The 17660-nt window shown below is 38.1% G+C and overlaps 1 protein-coding gene across 2 annotated transcripts in view; it reads right to left on the bottom strand.

Moving 5' to 3' along the window:
• Window positions 1–773: 773 nt before the first annotated feature.
• The window catches only part of CCNY (cyclin Y), a 122490-nt gene continuing 105603 nt past the window's right edge, over window positions 774–17660 (bottom strand). For both annotated transcript variants that reach the window (XM_069006468.1, XM_069006469.1), the window contains 3 exons: window positions 13051–13217; window positions 9579–9741; window positions 774–3738 (listed from right to left, as the gene is read on the bottom strand). In XM_069006468.1, coding sequence (XP_068862569.1) covers window positions 3622–3738; window positions 9579–9741; window positions 13051–13217 — 447 coding nt within the window. In that variant the 3' untranslated portion in view covers window positions 774–3621. The remainder of the gene's footprint in view (window positions 3739–9578; window positions 9742–13050; window positions 13218–17660) is intronic.

Raw genomic sequence — 17660 nt, forward strand, 5'->3', positions numbered from 1 at the left:
GAGTTTAAACATGTCACTAGACAGTGAAATGCTCATTACCAACTAAGGATGATTGCAAATCATTTGTTGCTTCAGGTGCTAAGACTTTGGGGGTTTTTTCTGCTCTTTCAGTTCCTCTATCCCCTCCCACATACTGCTATTTTTGTATATAGCCAACACTAACAGATGTCATTTTGTCATCTGCCACCATCACCCTTTTCTGATGAGGTTTTTTTTACTTCCCATCTTTATACTATAGCTAAGGTTTCTAGCATTAGGGGAGCTGGAGAGAAAGGTGTTAAAACACAAAGTCTTAGTTCAGACTACCTAAAAGTAGACAGTAATTATGCAACATATGCTAATTTCTGAAAGAAAAAACCCTAACTAAACGAAACCATTACCATGCTATAGGATGGGAGTTTGCATGTTTTTAGCAATAAAATATGTGTATCATTTGAAGAACTGATTTGGTTTGTGGAAGATGGAAACAGGTGATTTGACTCTTTTGGTTTTGCACTTTATCCCATGACTCCAGTGCTCTCAGTCCCACGTGACAGTGTCTGTCAGAATTACATATGTTACTGACAAACAATGAAATACAGCAAATCCCATATAAACAAGTCTGCAGGTAGAAAGAGGAATTAGGGCAACAACTCTGGGCTGCATACAGATGCATGATTAAAACCTTTACAAGATGCCTTTTTCAAATACTGATCCAATTATCAATGCATAAATGACCAAACAAGTGGCCCACTGGCTCAACATATAAAAATAATTCATTAAGACAACGATGCTTGAAGGGACAGGTTTATTTTATCTCCTACACCTGTTCATTTCTGAGCCGGTGACCAAAGCAATAATGAAAACCTTAATCCAGAAAACATTTACAGCAAAACACAATGTATTTGTGCTGTTAATTAAAATGTTATATGGTTCTCCTCCCTTCTTACATCTCCAGTGATTCTCTAACTTTGCAATGGTATTTTCCATACAGTAATGCTGAAAAAACTACACTAAACACAACATAATCCTAAATAATAATTAATTTTTAATTACCTGGTATAGAATACCTTGCAAACAAAAGACACTTTTCAGATTTACTGACAGGTACTGTATTTTTTGGCAACCCTGGAACAAACCAGAAGAAAAAGCAAAGAATTATTCTATAACCATGAGGGAAAGAAACATCCACCTAAACGTAGAGGATTCATATGGTAGAACTAAAGAAAAAATCCACACTTACAGCAGATTTTTTTTTAATTCTTAGTGCAAGAAACATAACCAAGTTAATCACAGAATCAGTACTAATTAAGAATATGGAAAATTCTCCTATACAGAGGTAGAGTCCAGTGCACAAGGCTAAAACGATATTCAATAGTCTAAACAAGACAGAGCCAGGTTTTATGGAATCCACTTTTTAAAGTATCAGACTGTATGTACATACATACAATAAATAGACTATACAATCTTTAAAGTAGTTTAATAAACTTCACAAAAATTATAGTAGATGCATTGATATCTTTACATAATCCAAAGTTCATATCTCTATCACCCAGAAATGGATAAAACCAATATTCCTGATATCAAGTTAAATGGAAAATAGTTTAGCAAAATGTTGATAAATCAAAATATTTTACATATTTTAAAGCCTAAATTTATGCTTATAAAGGATGAATTTCAAATGCTCTGAAAATGTTCCTTTTGATGCTATCTGTAAAGAGGTTTCAAATGCTGTAATTTGTTATAAACACTTGCCTTACATTCCATGTTCAAGGGAAAAATGGACTTGGATACTCACAGTTCTGATGCATTGGCACAACAAGAAGTCATGAGAATTAGATTATTTTAAAGGCCCAAAGGACATCAGGATAATTTATGGACATAGCCTTCATGTCTCAAACTAAACAAATCACATTGGAAAGTTAACAGGAAACTGTTTGGTTTCACTACTTCAATCCTTTCAGTGCCTCCCCGCCCAGAGGCCCCAGATCAGCATCTCTCTGGGAGTCAAGTGTGGATCTCTGGGCCCCCAGGTTTGCTACAAGCCCATAGGGCTTAACAAAACAAACATGGAATCTTTGTGGGTTACAACAGTAGTGCACAAATCAGGGATGTCTGCTGCCATTCCCTTCAGTGATAGTCGCAAGGACAGGATTTCAGGGAATTGAGAGCTTTCAGCTGTATCTTTCTAAACTGTGCAAAAAAAAAAACTGGGGGGAAAAATCACCCTGCGGTGTTATGAAGCAAATATGCTTATATTGACTAAGTTATTTTGTATAAAAGGTTCTTACAATTGCCAAGGGGGCAACAGCCACAGTAAGAGGGAAATAATAATAACAACAGAGGAGTTTAATAATCCAAGTTGGAAATTATATTCACAGTTCGGTTACTTTTAATTTCTATAAGCACCTACACTGAAAAACATGAGGGTTTGTATTTTAGCTTCCAAATTAAATCTCCTTGTGACAGATACCTTGCTAAGATTTCCATCCTGCTCTTCTACAGGCCTTCTCATTGGAACAATTTTTTTTATTATTTTTTATTTTATACAAACAGACTCACTTTGATTTAAAGTAAACATATAAAAATTGAGAATATTGCTTGCAACAATGGACCTGGAGGTGAAGGAATGAACTTGTCAGGCCATACAAAAAAAAAAATCTCCCTCAAAATGAATGAATTCTGCTAAACTTCTAATGCTATGAAAATCTGCAAAAAGGATCACAAGATCTGTTGCAAATTTCAGAGATTTGGCCCAAGTCTTATCATCATCATCTCAAGACTTTAACCACTTTATATTACGTAAAAATAAATGATTCCAAGAACTCAGGAAGGCACACGCACCCAAGTATACTATAAATAAAACACATCATGAAATTAAGAAGATCTTCTGATCCCTGTACACACTTTTGGTTCAGCACTATGGTCAAGTTCTCTCTTTCAAAATACAATAAAAGGCATACAAGAAATGTAACATATGCATAATAATTAAGAAGAATAATGCTAATAAGACAGGTTACAGAGAAAAGTGCAGTGAAAAAACCCAACACTATTTATTCAGGGGCTTGTGCTACTGTAAATACAGACTTCGTATTTCCTGCTGTGCAAGGGGAAGAATTTATCCTGGGAAGCAGCAATGAGGAATGCAAAAAAACAACAACAACAACAACAAAAAAGAGATTAAGAGAAAACTTTAAGATGGAACTCTCCCAATGTCATTCCTCTAGTGCACAGTCATGTGACTACATGTTTTTTTTCATGCTGCCATTTCCCTTCATGAGTACAGGATAATAGAAAATGGCACAGTTCTTAAATATTTTTTCTGCCTTTACTTCATGTTTTCCTTTCTTCTTCCAAGCACCTGATTTGCTGTTTCTTCATAAAAAGTGTAAAGCTGTTAGTGGAAGTGAGAAAATAATTGTTGCCAATCTTCTCTCCCAAACACCGATTTCTTCATTTCTCCTTCCATTAGGTATTTCACTCGTGTGCTACACAATGGGGAGGCACTGTAAAGGCAGCTTGACAGATTTAAAAATAAAAAAATCAAAAGTCTTTTTTTCTTTATCCCCCCGCCCCCAGCCCACTCTGAAAAAAATGGATGGATGAAACAGTACGTCCATAGGAATATTCCAGTCTCCTCTGTTAGGAGATAATTGCAGGGGACCATCTAACCACAGTCAGATTGTCAGCACTGACCGACCGTTTCTTTGCAGCTTTCCTGAAGTCCTTGTATTTATCTTCACACAGGCGAGAAATGGCCTGCAAGAGAAAAGATGAAAAAAACCCTCAACTGCATTGCCCACAGCTGTATGGGTAAGGCAAGACTAATTGCAGATTTCTACATACAGATGGAATTACAAAAAGTCACTTCATTAAGCAAAACACATGAAGACAGTCCCCTCAAATCCTAGTTTTCATTTCGTTAGTCTTGGAAGGAAGACTTGCATTGCCCCACATGGCAGCTTCAGAAGGACTCAGCATATCCCAACCCTTTTCACTGCAGGTGAACTATCACAAATCTCACTGAGGGAGCTGACAATGGCTATCCATTTCTCCGAGGTAACTGATGTATCACACTTCATAGGTGAAAAATTGTGGAAAACTTAATAAAACAACTATAGCAACTAAGTGTATTTAAAGAATTTAAAGAGAGGGTGGCTCTTAAATTTTTTATTTCCTAAAATGTCTTGTAGTAATTATATTTTTCTCTACTAAAAAATGGTCTTGCAGAACACTGGCCCTGCTTTGCCTCCTGAGCTGATATTAACTCACCTTTCAGAAGCAGATGATGATTTCTATGTGACCAGGCTACCTTATATAGTGCCAGAGGGAAATGTAACTCATATTCAGAATAATTTAATTCACATTACAAAGACACAGTCATTTTTAAACAAACATTGTCTCTCTCTTCAAGGAGTGTCGACTCCTTTTATGCTACATTGGAGTTAATGTTTGATGTTTCTTCTACTGTTTTTAGCAAAGTTTAAAAATAGTATTTATTATGGACCTCACATGCATGAATATACTGTTCCCTAAAATAGCCTGTCTATTAGAGTTCATATGGCTGGGACAGGCTGTGGTTGGCATCAGTAGAGATGTTAACTCTGGCAATCAAACTGCAGAACTGCAGAGAAAGCTCACTGCAAGGAATACTCAAGGTCAAATTAAAAAATACAAGAAACTAAAGCAGCATTTTTTATTTACCCAGGAAGGCTTTCAAGTTGTGCCTTAAGATAAGATGTTTAATAAAAAGTACTGGACAAACAAAACCAGTAGAAGTGTGTGATTATAACACAAAGCATTACAAATAATTAAATACCCTGACTCCATGGATCATCATTTTCTTACTTCCATAGCACAGCAAGTTATAGCAGTGAATAATCCTTTAATTTGAATAGTCCTGCAAAGACCAGAGGCAGGTATGGCAGAAGCACACAACTCATACATCTGAGAGCAAGATCACCTAACGCTCTGGTCAAGACAGCCACAAAACATTATTAAATTAGAAAACAAAACAAAACAACCCAAAAACCAAAACAACATAAAACCTACAACCACCAAGAGACCAGCTGCTACTTTGCAGTTGAAAACTGCATTTCCTTTTGTTAAGACTACTCTTGAACACAGTTTTCCTTCATGGCGCACATGAAGAGAACAACAGAATAAAATAACACAAGTATTCATATTGCTTTTTAGACCATAACTTCACACTTTAAATTGCTTAATAAAATTTTATTTAATTTAACCAGGAACTTGATGGACTAAGAGAGTTTATGCAATTCAATCAGATTTAAAATTCAATAGGTTAAAAATGTTTATCCATGAAATAACGTGCCAAAGCATGGCATGACAAAGGGGTGTACAGAGGTGGAACTCAGCTTCTTTTGGCTGCCAAATCCGCTATTACCTTAGGCACCAAACAGTCAGAGAAGGTAATCACTTCAAAATTGCCTGTGTGACACAGGAAAATTTCTGTTCTGGCACTTGGTCAGACAAAATGAAATGTTGCTTGGAAGTGGCACTTAATATTTGGCATCTCTAGGCTATGCTGATGAATCATATGGATAAGAAACACACTGCCATTTAAAGCAGTTCTGTATCTAAAGATGCCTCTTCATTTCCAAGTAAGTTACAAAATCGACATTTGGAGCCTACTTGGCAAGGTAGTTAGTCAACTTTAGCATAACATATGGGGAAACAAGACAAAAGCAGTAAATTGTAAATATTTATTATTGTCCTTCAATTAAAATAAATCAAAATAGCTATAAACACCTTTCTATCATCTGATAATTCTGTTGCTTTTATTGCTAGAAAAAGAAACCAATTTTTGACAGTTGGAAGGGATAATGTCTCTCGTCAAATCAAAACATTCTTAAAAACCAGCAACACTAATCCATCATATGAAATTTTGTTGGACTTGGCTGTAATGTATATAACAGCTAGAATGCATACACATATATATTCTTCCATTGTATCCATGCATATGGAACTAAAGTCAGTTCCTCTGCTGAGTTGTATGACTCTTGTAGAGATTTCATCACTGGAGGAGGGGACAAGTAAGAAGAAAGGAGGTTGGGGAATGGCAGTAGTAGGAGTAGTAGTAATAGTAATAGTAGAAGTAGAAGTAGTAGTACAGATTTTGGCTGCAGGCATGTCTATGCAGGGCAGGAAAGCAGCAGGGCTGGCTAAGGACTCACTACCAGGAATGCACAAAGGCACACGACTGTGAGTGCTGCACACCCTCCAAAAATTGACAAACCAGAGGAAACGTAGCAGGGACAAACAGGGAAATCTGGAAGAGTTGAAAATGAGGAAAATGTAATGTGATGAGGTTGTTCTCCTTAATTTACGAAGTATGAAAAAAGCACAATTGGTTACTCCAAAAACCAAAAAAGGCAAGTTTTGCTCTGTTTTGCTCTCCCTTTTCTTCCTGGCTTTGAGGGTTCTGAACATACAAAATACACTGCAATCAAGTCATTGCAAAACTGGGAAGCTGAAGAGATATAAAGACATTTTTCTGCTTGCAACTTACATATTTTTCTCCTCTATTTTGTGTTTGATCTATGGAGCTGTATCTCTTTAGGGTCAAGAATACAGCACATATTTCAAAGGGTTTGAACTATGTGCTCAAGTACCATCCTAGCAATAAAGATCTCAGACAACATACAGTCAGTTAAATCAGGAGTGCACTAATGAAAGCTCTTCAAAAATCTAACCTTGAAACAAGCACAGTGCTAAGATCACAAGCAGCAATAGGACAAACACGTTTTGTGTACTTAACCCCAAGAGGAGAATCTGACTCCTATTTAGCTCAGTACATGGGAGAATAACCAGGTGCAAGAGTAGGAAATTACGAAATAGTGGATTAAGGCTGGACACCCAACAACCTTCTTGGCAGAAAAAAACTCTCCCATATTAGAAAACAGTTCTCAGGAAAAGCAAAGGAAGCCTTGACATTTGACATAATAAAAAGGAAGAACAAAACACACTGTAACACATGCTGGTTGGAACAAACAGCATTGGCAGGTGGACAGACTGGATGATCTAATGAAAGCTTATTTGCCATTTCTAACTTGCCTGATTCCATAGAACAGGAGAAAAAACCAAGAGGGGTCATAAAAATGGTTTCTGGCTACTAGGTGGACTGGTATAACAAATCCAGGACACTTTAGTCCACAGAAAATTAAAAGGTAAAAAAAAATTACTTTCATTTCATTATTTAAAAGACAAAGCTCCTTCTTAAGTGTCAGTTGTGAGAACATGAAATAATAGAAAATGTCCACTGCAGATGCTTGAGAAAGCAATGTAATTTTTAACAAGTACTGCAATCTCTTGTAACACCTCTAAGCTGATGGATCTGGTCCAGCATTTCCTTTTGCTGAGGTACATTTCTTACTAGCCTTGTCCTTGGTCTTTTTGGGGTGGGTTTTTTTCATTATCATGAGTATGTCAATCTCATGACGTTTGCAGAAACTGCAGTGCAGACTCTGCCATGTCAGATCTAATGCTCCTGCTTTAGATATAAAAAAATAGCTTTAAAATGCAAAAGTAGCAAAAATGTCTTAAAGCCATTTCTCTAAGCAACACCTTTTGTGATCTCAAATGCCAGTCAGTAGCTTTAATCTTAGGACTGAGCAAGGTCCTTTTAGTTTATCACACAAGGTAAATCCTTCCACTGCAAAAATACATTTGCTGTGAGGCTGTTGTCTTTCATCACAGACTGGAGCTTTTCTCTCAGTATCAAAAATATCACAGGCTGTGTGGTACTACATCTACTCCACTTGACAATCCAGGCAACTGTTTTTAAACCAGAGAACTCTGGTCTGAACAGCACACAAGAGACTAGAGAAGTGCTGCAAATGCATTTTGATAACTCTTGGCAAGCTAAATGCTTAACTGTGCTCAGGGAACTGGGCTATAAATTATGCTGTCAAGTAGTTTCAAGGGCACACTAATGACAACCGTGTACTGCCAGGGAACAAGGCAGCTCCCTTCCTTCTGGCCACCAAACATAGAGGCAAGGAGGTGGCAGACCAAGCTGGTTTCACAGCAGACACTCTTACTCTACCCTGAAGACATCCTCTGGCTAGCAAGGTTATTTACAGCCAACTTCTGCTGGCAGCTCAAAGCATGCCCAATGGGGAAATTTTTAATAATACAGATTTATTGAAAAAATATTCCATTCATTCTTTTTAAATATGGCTTTTCTTTAGCTAGAACAGAAGAATTACCAGTATTCTCTGGGTATTTACAGTCATTTCTTATTTTCCTTTTCTTCTAAGCTTTTAGGAGCTATCATTGTTACCTTCATTTGCAACCTCCTATTATACATTGTGTGTGATATAGACTGACAGTTTTAAGAAACTGTGGGCTAAATAAAAAAGTAATTCACTTAATTTTGATATATGTAATAGCACTTACTATCAAGACTCCCATAACTCTGTAAAGCACCTCTTTTCAAGTAAGATTACAATCCAAATGAATTTTTTTAAATATTCTCTTTAATAGAAACAAAATCTGATGCAAATTTAGATCACACTCCATACAGAGAATGGCATTCTTATTGGAGCTATCTGTGAAATTTAGAAAGAATATTTAGAAAGAATGGGAAATACAACTTAAGTGAAATTTGCTTTGATTCTTTCTCCACCACTTTGAGTTCCCATTAGTGTCACAAACAAGTCAATTAACCTTCCCACGCACCATTTCCCCCCACAAAAACGTGCATAGAACTGCCTGCCTGTTCTACAGGAGCACTAGGAATTTCAGAACATCCAAAGCTCAGTCTAACCCACAGGCAAACAACCTCCAGTGCAAAGATGTTATGTAATTAAAGAGGTGTGCTGTTAAAAGCAGCCAGCATCTAACGAAACATTTCAAATTAGTAACAAAATGCGCACCCAGTGCAATAATGCCCGTATTTGAAAAACATATCAGAAAAATCAGATAAAATATATTGCAGTCTTGCAAAGGGCCCACAGTTAGCTGATAATTTCAATTCCTCCCATGGCTGTGGTATTCACAGTGCCCAGCATTTCACAGGTCCAGACCACCCAACAGTGCCTCTGGCATATGGTATATCCATGTCTCATAAGCATTCATGACTTACTCACTGAAGGCATGTGCTCATTTCTGTTCTCCCTTTACTGAGAAAAACACCATGGGAGATAACAGACTTGTATGCACGTGAAGTTGAGCACTTGCAGATAACAAGAATATGGAATAGCTATTTTCAGCAACACTTGTTAATATTCTGTCATTTAAGGTGGATAATCAGTTTTAAGAAACCAAATGAACAAACAACACTAGCCTGTGAATAGAGTCATTATAAAACTTGTGGGTACTTTCACAAGGCCAATACAGACAACTGCAAGTGAAAAGCAAACGTAAAGCAAGGTAAGGCATGAAGCAAACCGGGTCAAAAAACTATCTCCACAGCCATGAATACTCAAAGCACAAACAAAACCATCATGAAAATCAGGCTTATGATACTCTGATATCTCATGGGGGTATCTGGGAAGAGGTGGGAGAAGGGAGAAACAATGCAGAAATTCCAAATCCCCCTACATATTTACACAGAGCAACCTAAAGAGTCTTACCTCAAGTTTATATGCCCTGTCCCTGCTGAGGGGCTCCAAGGGAAAACTCAGGTTATTCGCTTCTGCCAGGGAACGCAAATCAAAATAATACTTGGCATAAACACTGGAGGGAACGTTAATATTGAACTGCAACAGCTCAAGAAACTGGCGTTCCAGCTCATTCCTGCAGGAAGAAGATAAACATGGAAACATATTTCAGACTGTGCATTCTGAATGTAATTTTACTTTAAATTGCAAAAGGCATAAACCAAGTTTGTTTTCTATTCTTGCCAGATGCAATTATCCCAGCCTAAGGTTTGACCTTCTCTACCAAGTTCTATCAGTGTACTCACACCAGTGAGGAATATGAAAGATGCTGCACCTTGCAGCTGCTACTGCAATGCCAATCAAATCCAGACACAAAGTGTTGCTAGTAGAAGGGCACCTTTATCCATTTAGCTAACACAATTTTGGAGAGAAAACCTAGCAGGGAAAAAAATTTCTCGCAGTTTCTGCTTTACCTCCACTAGATGGGTCTGCACACACAGCTATGCCACAACACACACACCCCCCCCGCCCTTAATTTGTCAGGCACCTCTCATAAATGCTGCAAATTACTCTAACACATAAATTACTGGAGAACTTATTTACTCCCTGCAGTTCTTCATAATCAACCATTTAGAATTAGTCATGGGAAACCTGAATTTTTCATCATACTCTCTTTATGAACAGAATAAAGCAATTTTTCCCTTGGATGTGCAACCAAAATTCACAGTGGTGATCATGTTTTCCAGCACCTAAACCAAACATGTTTGTCAAAATACCTGATAGGAAGAGAGGTCGTGTTTGAGCTCCTACCCTTTAAATCTTTGGTATACAAATACATTATTACCTACACCAATACATTAAAAAAGTACCTTGAGAAATAAGCCAACTAACAAAATTAAGGACTGGAAATTTTCATAAATTGCACAGTAACTGGATATCCTACTCAATACTTATGCAGGGACATATGATACAGTCAAAACAGTGATTGCAAGATATGAAAAATAAAAAAAATAAATGGGTGGTGAAAGCTGCCAATGTTTGCTGAAGAGCCCAGTGATTGCACTGCTGTGCTACCAGCAGGCACTGACTGATGATTATATTGTCTTTAAGTTACATTTTGACTGCTGTGTAAGTGTGCAAGGAATATGAAATAGAAGTTGTACAGTTTGCAATAGTAAAGGAAGGATCTGAAGATAAAAAGTACTGGTACAGTAGTTTTTCAACACTGAATTATTTTTCTCCTTCTCACTCTTTACCCTTATATAATTCTTACATCATAATCATTGTCTTTTCTTATCCTCACTATCTCTGTGCCAAAATTCTATGTTTACATAATGATAAATATTAATTAACACCAAAAGACTAACTAAAAGCTGGATATGGAGTCTTTGGCTTGAATTCACATTGTTGAAGATTCCAACTTAAAAAATCCAAATAAAAAAGTTACATCTTAAGATGTCTATCAACAGAAACAGAATATTACCTTTACATGCCATTTTATACTACCAAGATTGTACCTTCTGCAAGCTAAGCCTAAAGTTCTATTTCAATTGATAATATAAAGCTTATTTTACTGGCAGAAGACATTAGCTGTACCCCTTTTGAAGAGCACCCTCAAAATCTCAAATACACAGTCTCAGATTCTTACTATACCCTACCTTCAATATCTGAAAGCTGGAGGATCAGCACATTAGCTACAGAACAGAAAAACACAAAACCATACAACTATTTCTTACTGAACTTATGGTATTTAACTAACCACCATACCCTTCTTACCCCATGCACCACCCTCAGATTGCTTTAGCATGTGCTTTCCTGGGCCACTCCTCAGAAATTCAATGTTCAACATACATGATGACAGGTACCCACTGCACTTCAGTCCTCCTGAGTTCTCTGTTTGCTTTAAGGCACAGTTCACTGATGATGACTTATAAAACCCAGAAAGGTCTGCTTGGTGTTTTGCAAGATACACTTATGCTGAATGATTCACACCAACTGAAGATTTTGACCTAGAGCTCTTCTTCTGCCTTACTAATACAATGAAAGGCCCTGTCTTGCTTAGAGCCAGACACTTCAAAATCATCCTACTGTACTGTCCCAACTACCTGAAAAATAAGAAAGAAAAAAAAATCCACCACACTGCAGATAGGAGGAAAACAAAATTTGGAAAAAATGACAGCAGGAATATAAGCATCAGGATCTTTGCTGGGGGACTCATGTGTAGCCCTAAACACAAAGGCCATGAACTAGATCAACAAGTACATATAGAGAGCTCAGGCTCCCCAAAGGCTTCTGGGTTTGCACTTTGTGAGAACTCTAAAATCTTTTAAGGACAGGGTAAGAAGCTAAAAATCTTGAGGACAAGGACTCATCACAGTTTGGCTTAGGGAATGTGCAGTGCAGAAAGGGGCCAGTGTAAGCACGGGTCTGCCATGTGAGTATTGGTGTTATATAGCTCAAGTGCAACTTCTAACAGTAGCACCATCACATGTGTTTGTCAGAAACAATAACCTCTTTTTTTTGTTTCCTTTCACACCGCCTTCAAGAAAAGCCCTGAGAATTAACAATTTCAAACCTCACATTTATTCCTGATTAATACTGTCATATGGCACAGTCAGACCTGTGACTCTGCTTCAAGCTGTTCAGCACTTCAGCTCATGTCCCAGCTTCAGGGATACTTTAAAAACACCCAGATTTGCCTTGGAGAAGAAGTGAATGGAACGAGACCCTTACTGCTACTGAATGTTCAAAAAGCATGAGAAAAGAATCAAGAGAAAAGTAACTTTGCAAAATCACTTCGTTTCCATTCAAATAGTTAAGGAAGCATTAGCAAATTATTCTGCATGGAATAATACTGCACACAGAAATGTGAAGTGCCTGATTTTGGTTCTTGTCCATCTTATCTGCTCTTTTTATTTTGGAAACCTCATTCTGTCTGGATTTTTAACATCTTGAAAACTAATTCCGCAGGATACCGGGGGAAAAACCTCAAAACCCAAAAGCATCAATTTTAAATAATGGCAATAAATAACTAGGTGATCATCTATAGGTCAGTAAGATAATTTCCTTTCCTGCCTTACATCCTTTCCTGTCTACATCTGTATGGAGAATTAGCATGACAGTAAATGATGCCAAAGTGAATACATGCAGGCTCACTAGATGTGGGGATTTTTGTCAAACCATACATTTAAATATTCTGCAGATCTGTTTTCATTACTGTGCATGAATATCCAGTGGTAAAATACACTTCAACCAGAAAACAAGAATAATTCATGCCTTCTATGTAAGCAGCTGTCAAGCAGGCCTCATGCCATCTACCAGCATTCACCACGTATAGACACAACACAAATAAACAAACTTCACATAATTTATGAAGGAACTTCCCGTCACCCTCACAGACACAGATCTTGGCATTCATTGACAAAGATAAACAAACTGCACTCACATGTCTTCGACCGTGATATCCTTCAGGATCTGGCAGTAATCCACATTCCACACTGCCTGGTCGTCCCAAACTTTAGATGCCAGAAGAATTGCCCCCAGTACTATTCGCTTCCAGTTTGCTGGACAAATATCTATCTCTGCATAAGTTAAAAGTCTTTCAAGATATACCTGGGGAAATACATCAAAAGCAAGACTTGAATTGTTTTGCTGTTAAGTAGAAATGAAAACTATTCCCATTCCAGTAATTCTAAGACAGTAATCTACTTTCAAGATTCTTTTTATTATAAAAGTTGCAGTTTTGAATACACATGTTAATGCCAGCCTCAAAATTGGATATGATAAATCCACTTTAGCTGGCCTTTGCCTTCTGATCCTATTACCCATTTCAGAGGCCAGACACCAGACTCCTAAATACACCATTTCTTCTTTAGCTGTGATTTCCCCCTGCCTGCCATCCTAAAGCTGAAGAAAACATTAACATTATCTTATAATACTGTAAAACAAAATACCAGTAATTGTTCAAAAATTTGTTTTCCTTCTTAAGGAAGGCAAATTGTTATTTAAGCACAAAATTCCAAATTATGTGTCAGGCCCATTACTAAAGACGAAGTTTGACTTTTTTTTCAGAGGATCACTCTGAAAAGACTTTGATGTACAAAATCTGGTATTGTGAGACGTCAGAAACACAAAGCTCAGTAAGAAGGTGACACATGGATCTCCCCAGCGTCTGCACTACCTGGGGGCTCTGTGTAAAAGGTTGTATTTTGCTTTCCAGGCAGCCTGTGTAAACAAGCCCCTTATATTCTATATTGCACAAAGCAACTTGTCAATTTTGCAAGCAAAACTGCTCCTCGGATTATGAAAATACAGCATTCCCTGGTGTCATCCCTGGGAAGCAAAAAACTCCTTTAAAGCAATACACTAATGCAGGGAGCTTCATAAGTAGAGAGCATATGGAAATTGTAATATTATGCCACTCAAATTAGCAGATAAACTTAATTTGCTTCACATCAGTGCAGAATTTGACTCTCTACTGTTAATGCAAACCTTTTAAATCTCAACTTTTCACATTCAGTTTTAGTGAATTGAATGAATACTCCACATTTATAGATATATAAAGCATACAAAAATGAGAAAATTTATCCTTTCTTTTGTGCAGCTCTAGCTTAGAAAGAGAGAGAAAAGAAAGAAAGAGAGAGAAAAGAAAAACAACTAAGGATTTTGTGGAAGCTGAAATTCAAAGGCACTTAGAGAAGAAAACATAAACAGGTAAGAATTATATTGCAAGAGAAGACATAGAATCATAGAATAGTCTGGCTTGGAAGGACCTTTAAAAGCCATCTAGTTTCAACCCTCTTGTCATGGGCAGGAACACCTTTCACTAGACCAGGCTGCTCAGAGCCCCATCCAACCTGGCCTTGAACACTTCCAGGGATGGGGCATCCACTTCTCTGGGCAACCTGTTCCAGTGTCTCACCACCTTCACAGTAAAGAATTTCTTCCTAACATGTAATCTAACCTTTTTCAGGTTAAAGCCATTTACCTTGTCCTACCACTAAAACCCCACTAAAAAGTTCCTCTCCAGCTTTCCTGTAAACCTCCTTTAAGTACTGGAAGGCTGCTGCAAGGTATCCCCAGCGCCTTCCCTTCTTCAGGCTGAACAGCCCCAACCCTCTCAGCCCATGATAGGAGAGGTGCTCCAGCCCTCTGATCAGCTTCATCACCCTCCTCTGGAATCGCTCCAGCTGATCCATGCCCTTCTTATGTTGGGAGACCCCAAAACTGTATGAGGCACTCAGGTGGGGCCTCAGGTGAGCAGAGTAGAGGGACAGAATCCCATTCCTCACCTGCTGCCCATAGTGCTTTGGATGCAGCCCAGGACACGTTTGGCTTTCTGGGCTGCGAGAGCACACTGCCAGGCCACATCCCGCTCCCATCCCCCAAACTAACACCCCCAGTTCTTCTCAGCAGGGCTGCTCTCAAGCCATCCTCTGTCCAGCCTGTATTTTGTGCTTGAGATTGCCCTGACCCACATGCAGGACCTTTCAGTTGGCCTTGCTGAACATCATGAGTACTGCACAGGCAAGCCTCTCAAGCCTGTCCAGGTCCACCTGCATGGTAGATGAAATTACACCTCAGTAAAAAGGCAGCATAAATTTGCCACTATTTTCCCACTAGCACATACTTGAGAAATCAGAATTAAAAATTAAATAGGAGCTTGATAAGACACTATTCCTATACCACCTCATTACCATATTGATGCATCTTCCAATAGCACGTTGAGGGTTGTGAATAATCACTCTTGCTTCCTTGGTGATAACTTGGGCTTGACTCCAGATACACTTTTTGCTGGAACAAGGCTCTTTATCACCCTTCTATAAAACTGAGGATGACAAACAGCTCTCCATGAGAAAGGCACTTAGTGTAGCTTTCAACTCCTCTCTTCAACATGCCTTAAATGAGCATTTTATTTTGTTCACTTGCTGTGGCCTCCTTGACTCAGTCTTGGGTTTTAAGTATATGCGTTCAAGTAAGAGAAGACAGAGAAGGAACAAGATTTCTTGCAGCAAACACTTATAAAAGTTTAATAAGGTCCTCAGCCAGTGTGAGAACTCACTGTAATCTAGGATTTGTGACATCATCAGTGTATCTTTGGGAGACATTAGTGTAGGTCTTCAACTTTTAATCAAGCTCACTCAGCTACACACACAGCCTTTCTTCTAGCTCTCCCTACTTCTCTCTCCCAGAGATAACCCACTGATTGCAGATAGGGAAATTAAGGCAGAGGAAAGGCTGGTACATACTCAGGCTCTCGCTCTGCTGATGTAGAGCAACCTCGAAACAGCAGCATGCACAGAGTCAAGTGAGCTCTGTCTCCAATGTAAATGTGAGTTCATTATTCCTGACAAATGGAGCTGGTTTCATTTCAGAGCATTTCAATATACAAGGCCCTAGCAGGACACAGCCCATGATGGGACATCACAGTAGGACAGGTAGAGGCTGCCATGCACTCACTACTGCAGGGGGTGCTTCTGGCTGATGCAAAGATGTGCTGAATCAGGAGAGACTTCTGGAGAAGGGCCAGGTGGCTCTCAGCCCATTAGAAGAGGAAGACTGGAGGGGTGGTTAATCACTATGCTACTCATCCCAAACAAACTCATGGCTGGTGGGAGAACACCACCTGCTTCTGCTGGCAAAAGCCAGTGAATCTTCCCACACATGCAGGCAAGCATGCTCCACCTCATTTCAAAAAAAAAAAAGACTGAAAATGTTGGCCCTGTAATGGTAAATGTGAGATATGGAAATACCATTTGTATGCAATTATGTCTACACATTGAACAGTGCCTTAAACACAGGGGTCATTTTCTTAAATATGAGGTTTGGATCAAACAGACCGGGATTTTGAGTGTACTATGTGGTTCAGTGTATTTGTCTCTTGTAATGAATTCCATTGGCCTAATTTTCAAAAGCAAAACACTTTATACATCTTCTTTAGAACTAGCTGCTATGAAGTCATGTAATAAACCTGAATTTTTAAAGGTCACAGTAGAAAAGGATATTGCAACTCGCATCCCAGAATGCTGGAATAAAATGGCTTTTATGTCAAAAGACAAAAAATGCAGAAGAAACAGTGTAAGAAATGTTCTTTTTCTTTTTTTTTTTTTTATAACGTAAGTCTAAGAACCATCTCTCTTCTTGATTATTTTGGCAGGTGTTCTTTTACAGAACTAGAACTAAAGAGCTTTTAGTGTCTAGAGGTTAAAATATTATTTGCCTCCACGAACTTGTAACAGCTGTATCCATGCTCAGGAATGGAGCTAAAGCTTAAAAACAAATTGAAGCTGTTACACCATTGTTACTTTTTTTCGATTTGCTTCATCCTTTGCAGCACCTGAAAGTAAGCTTTTGTGGCAAAACTTTTCAGTACTTCTCTATTAAACATTCAAAAGCTGAAGTCCCAAGAGACTTAGATTTGTTCTGCCTTAATTTAACAACTAGTTCTGCTCAAACACTTTCATAGCATCCAAGAGCCATCTTCATCACATTTATCATTGCCCACTTAGTTCTATGACCGTACGTATAGATCTTTTTTTACAGAATGATAACAAGACTATTTATACAGATTAAAGTGATGTGACATGAGCAAAAACTTTCAGTGGTTTCAGTCAAACAACACATCCTTCTGAATTCTTTCCAGCTTGCAAAGAACAAATACAACTCAGTGTTACTAACAACAATGCTACAATATTCAAAACTCATTTGTACCATAATTCAAATCCTAGCTGAAATGAAAATACAATTCTGATTGGGGAAAATGCCAATGGCCATTGGTCTGTCAATACATTTTTATTTACAAATTCAATACCTCAGCGTCTGGTACCTCCATTACTAGTCTACATTCTGCATTTGGGAATGAACCACATGATTTTACACGACTCTCAGTCTAACAAGCTTTGATAGACAACAGTTGCACCTCATTGGAGACATTTTAATAACTAAGCACACATCAGAAGACACACTGCACAGAGTTAAGATTTCAGAAGAGCAATACTGCATCATTATTTTCCATCTCTTCCCACAAACTAACACCAAGATTTCCCAGTGACTAAC

Source organism: Aphelocoma coerulescens, chromosome 2 (assembly GCF_041296385.1).
Source record: "Aphelocoma coerulescens isolate FSJ_1873_10779 chromosome 2, UR_Acoe_1.0, whole genome shotgun sequence".
Lineage (NCBI taxonomy): Eukaryota > Metazoa > Chordata > Aves > Passeriformes > Corvidae > Aphelocoma > Aphelocoma coerulescens.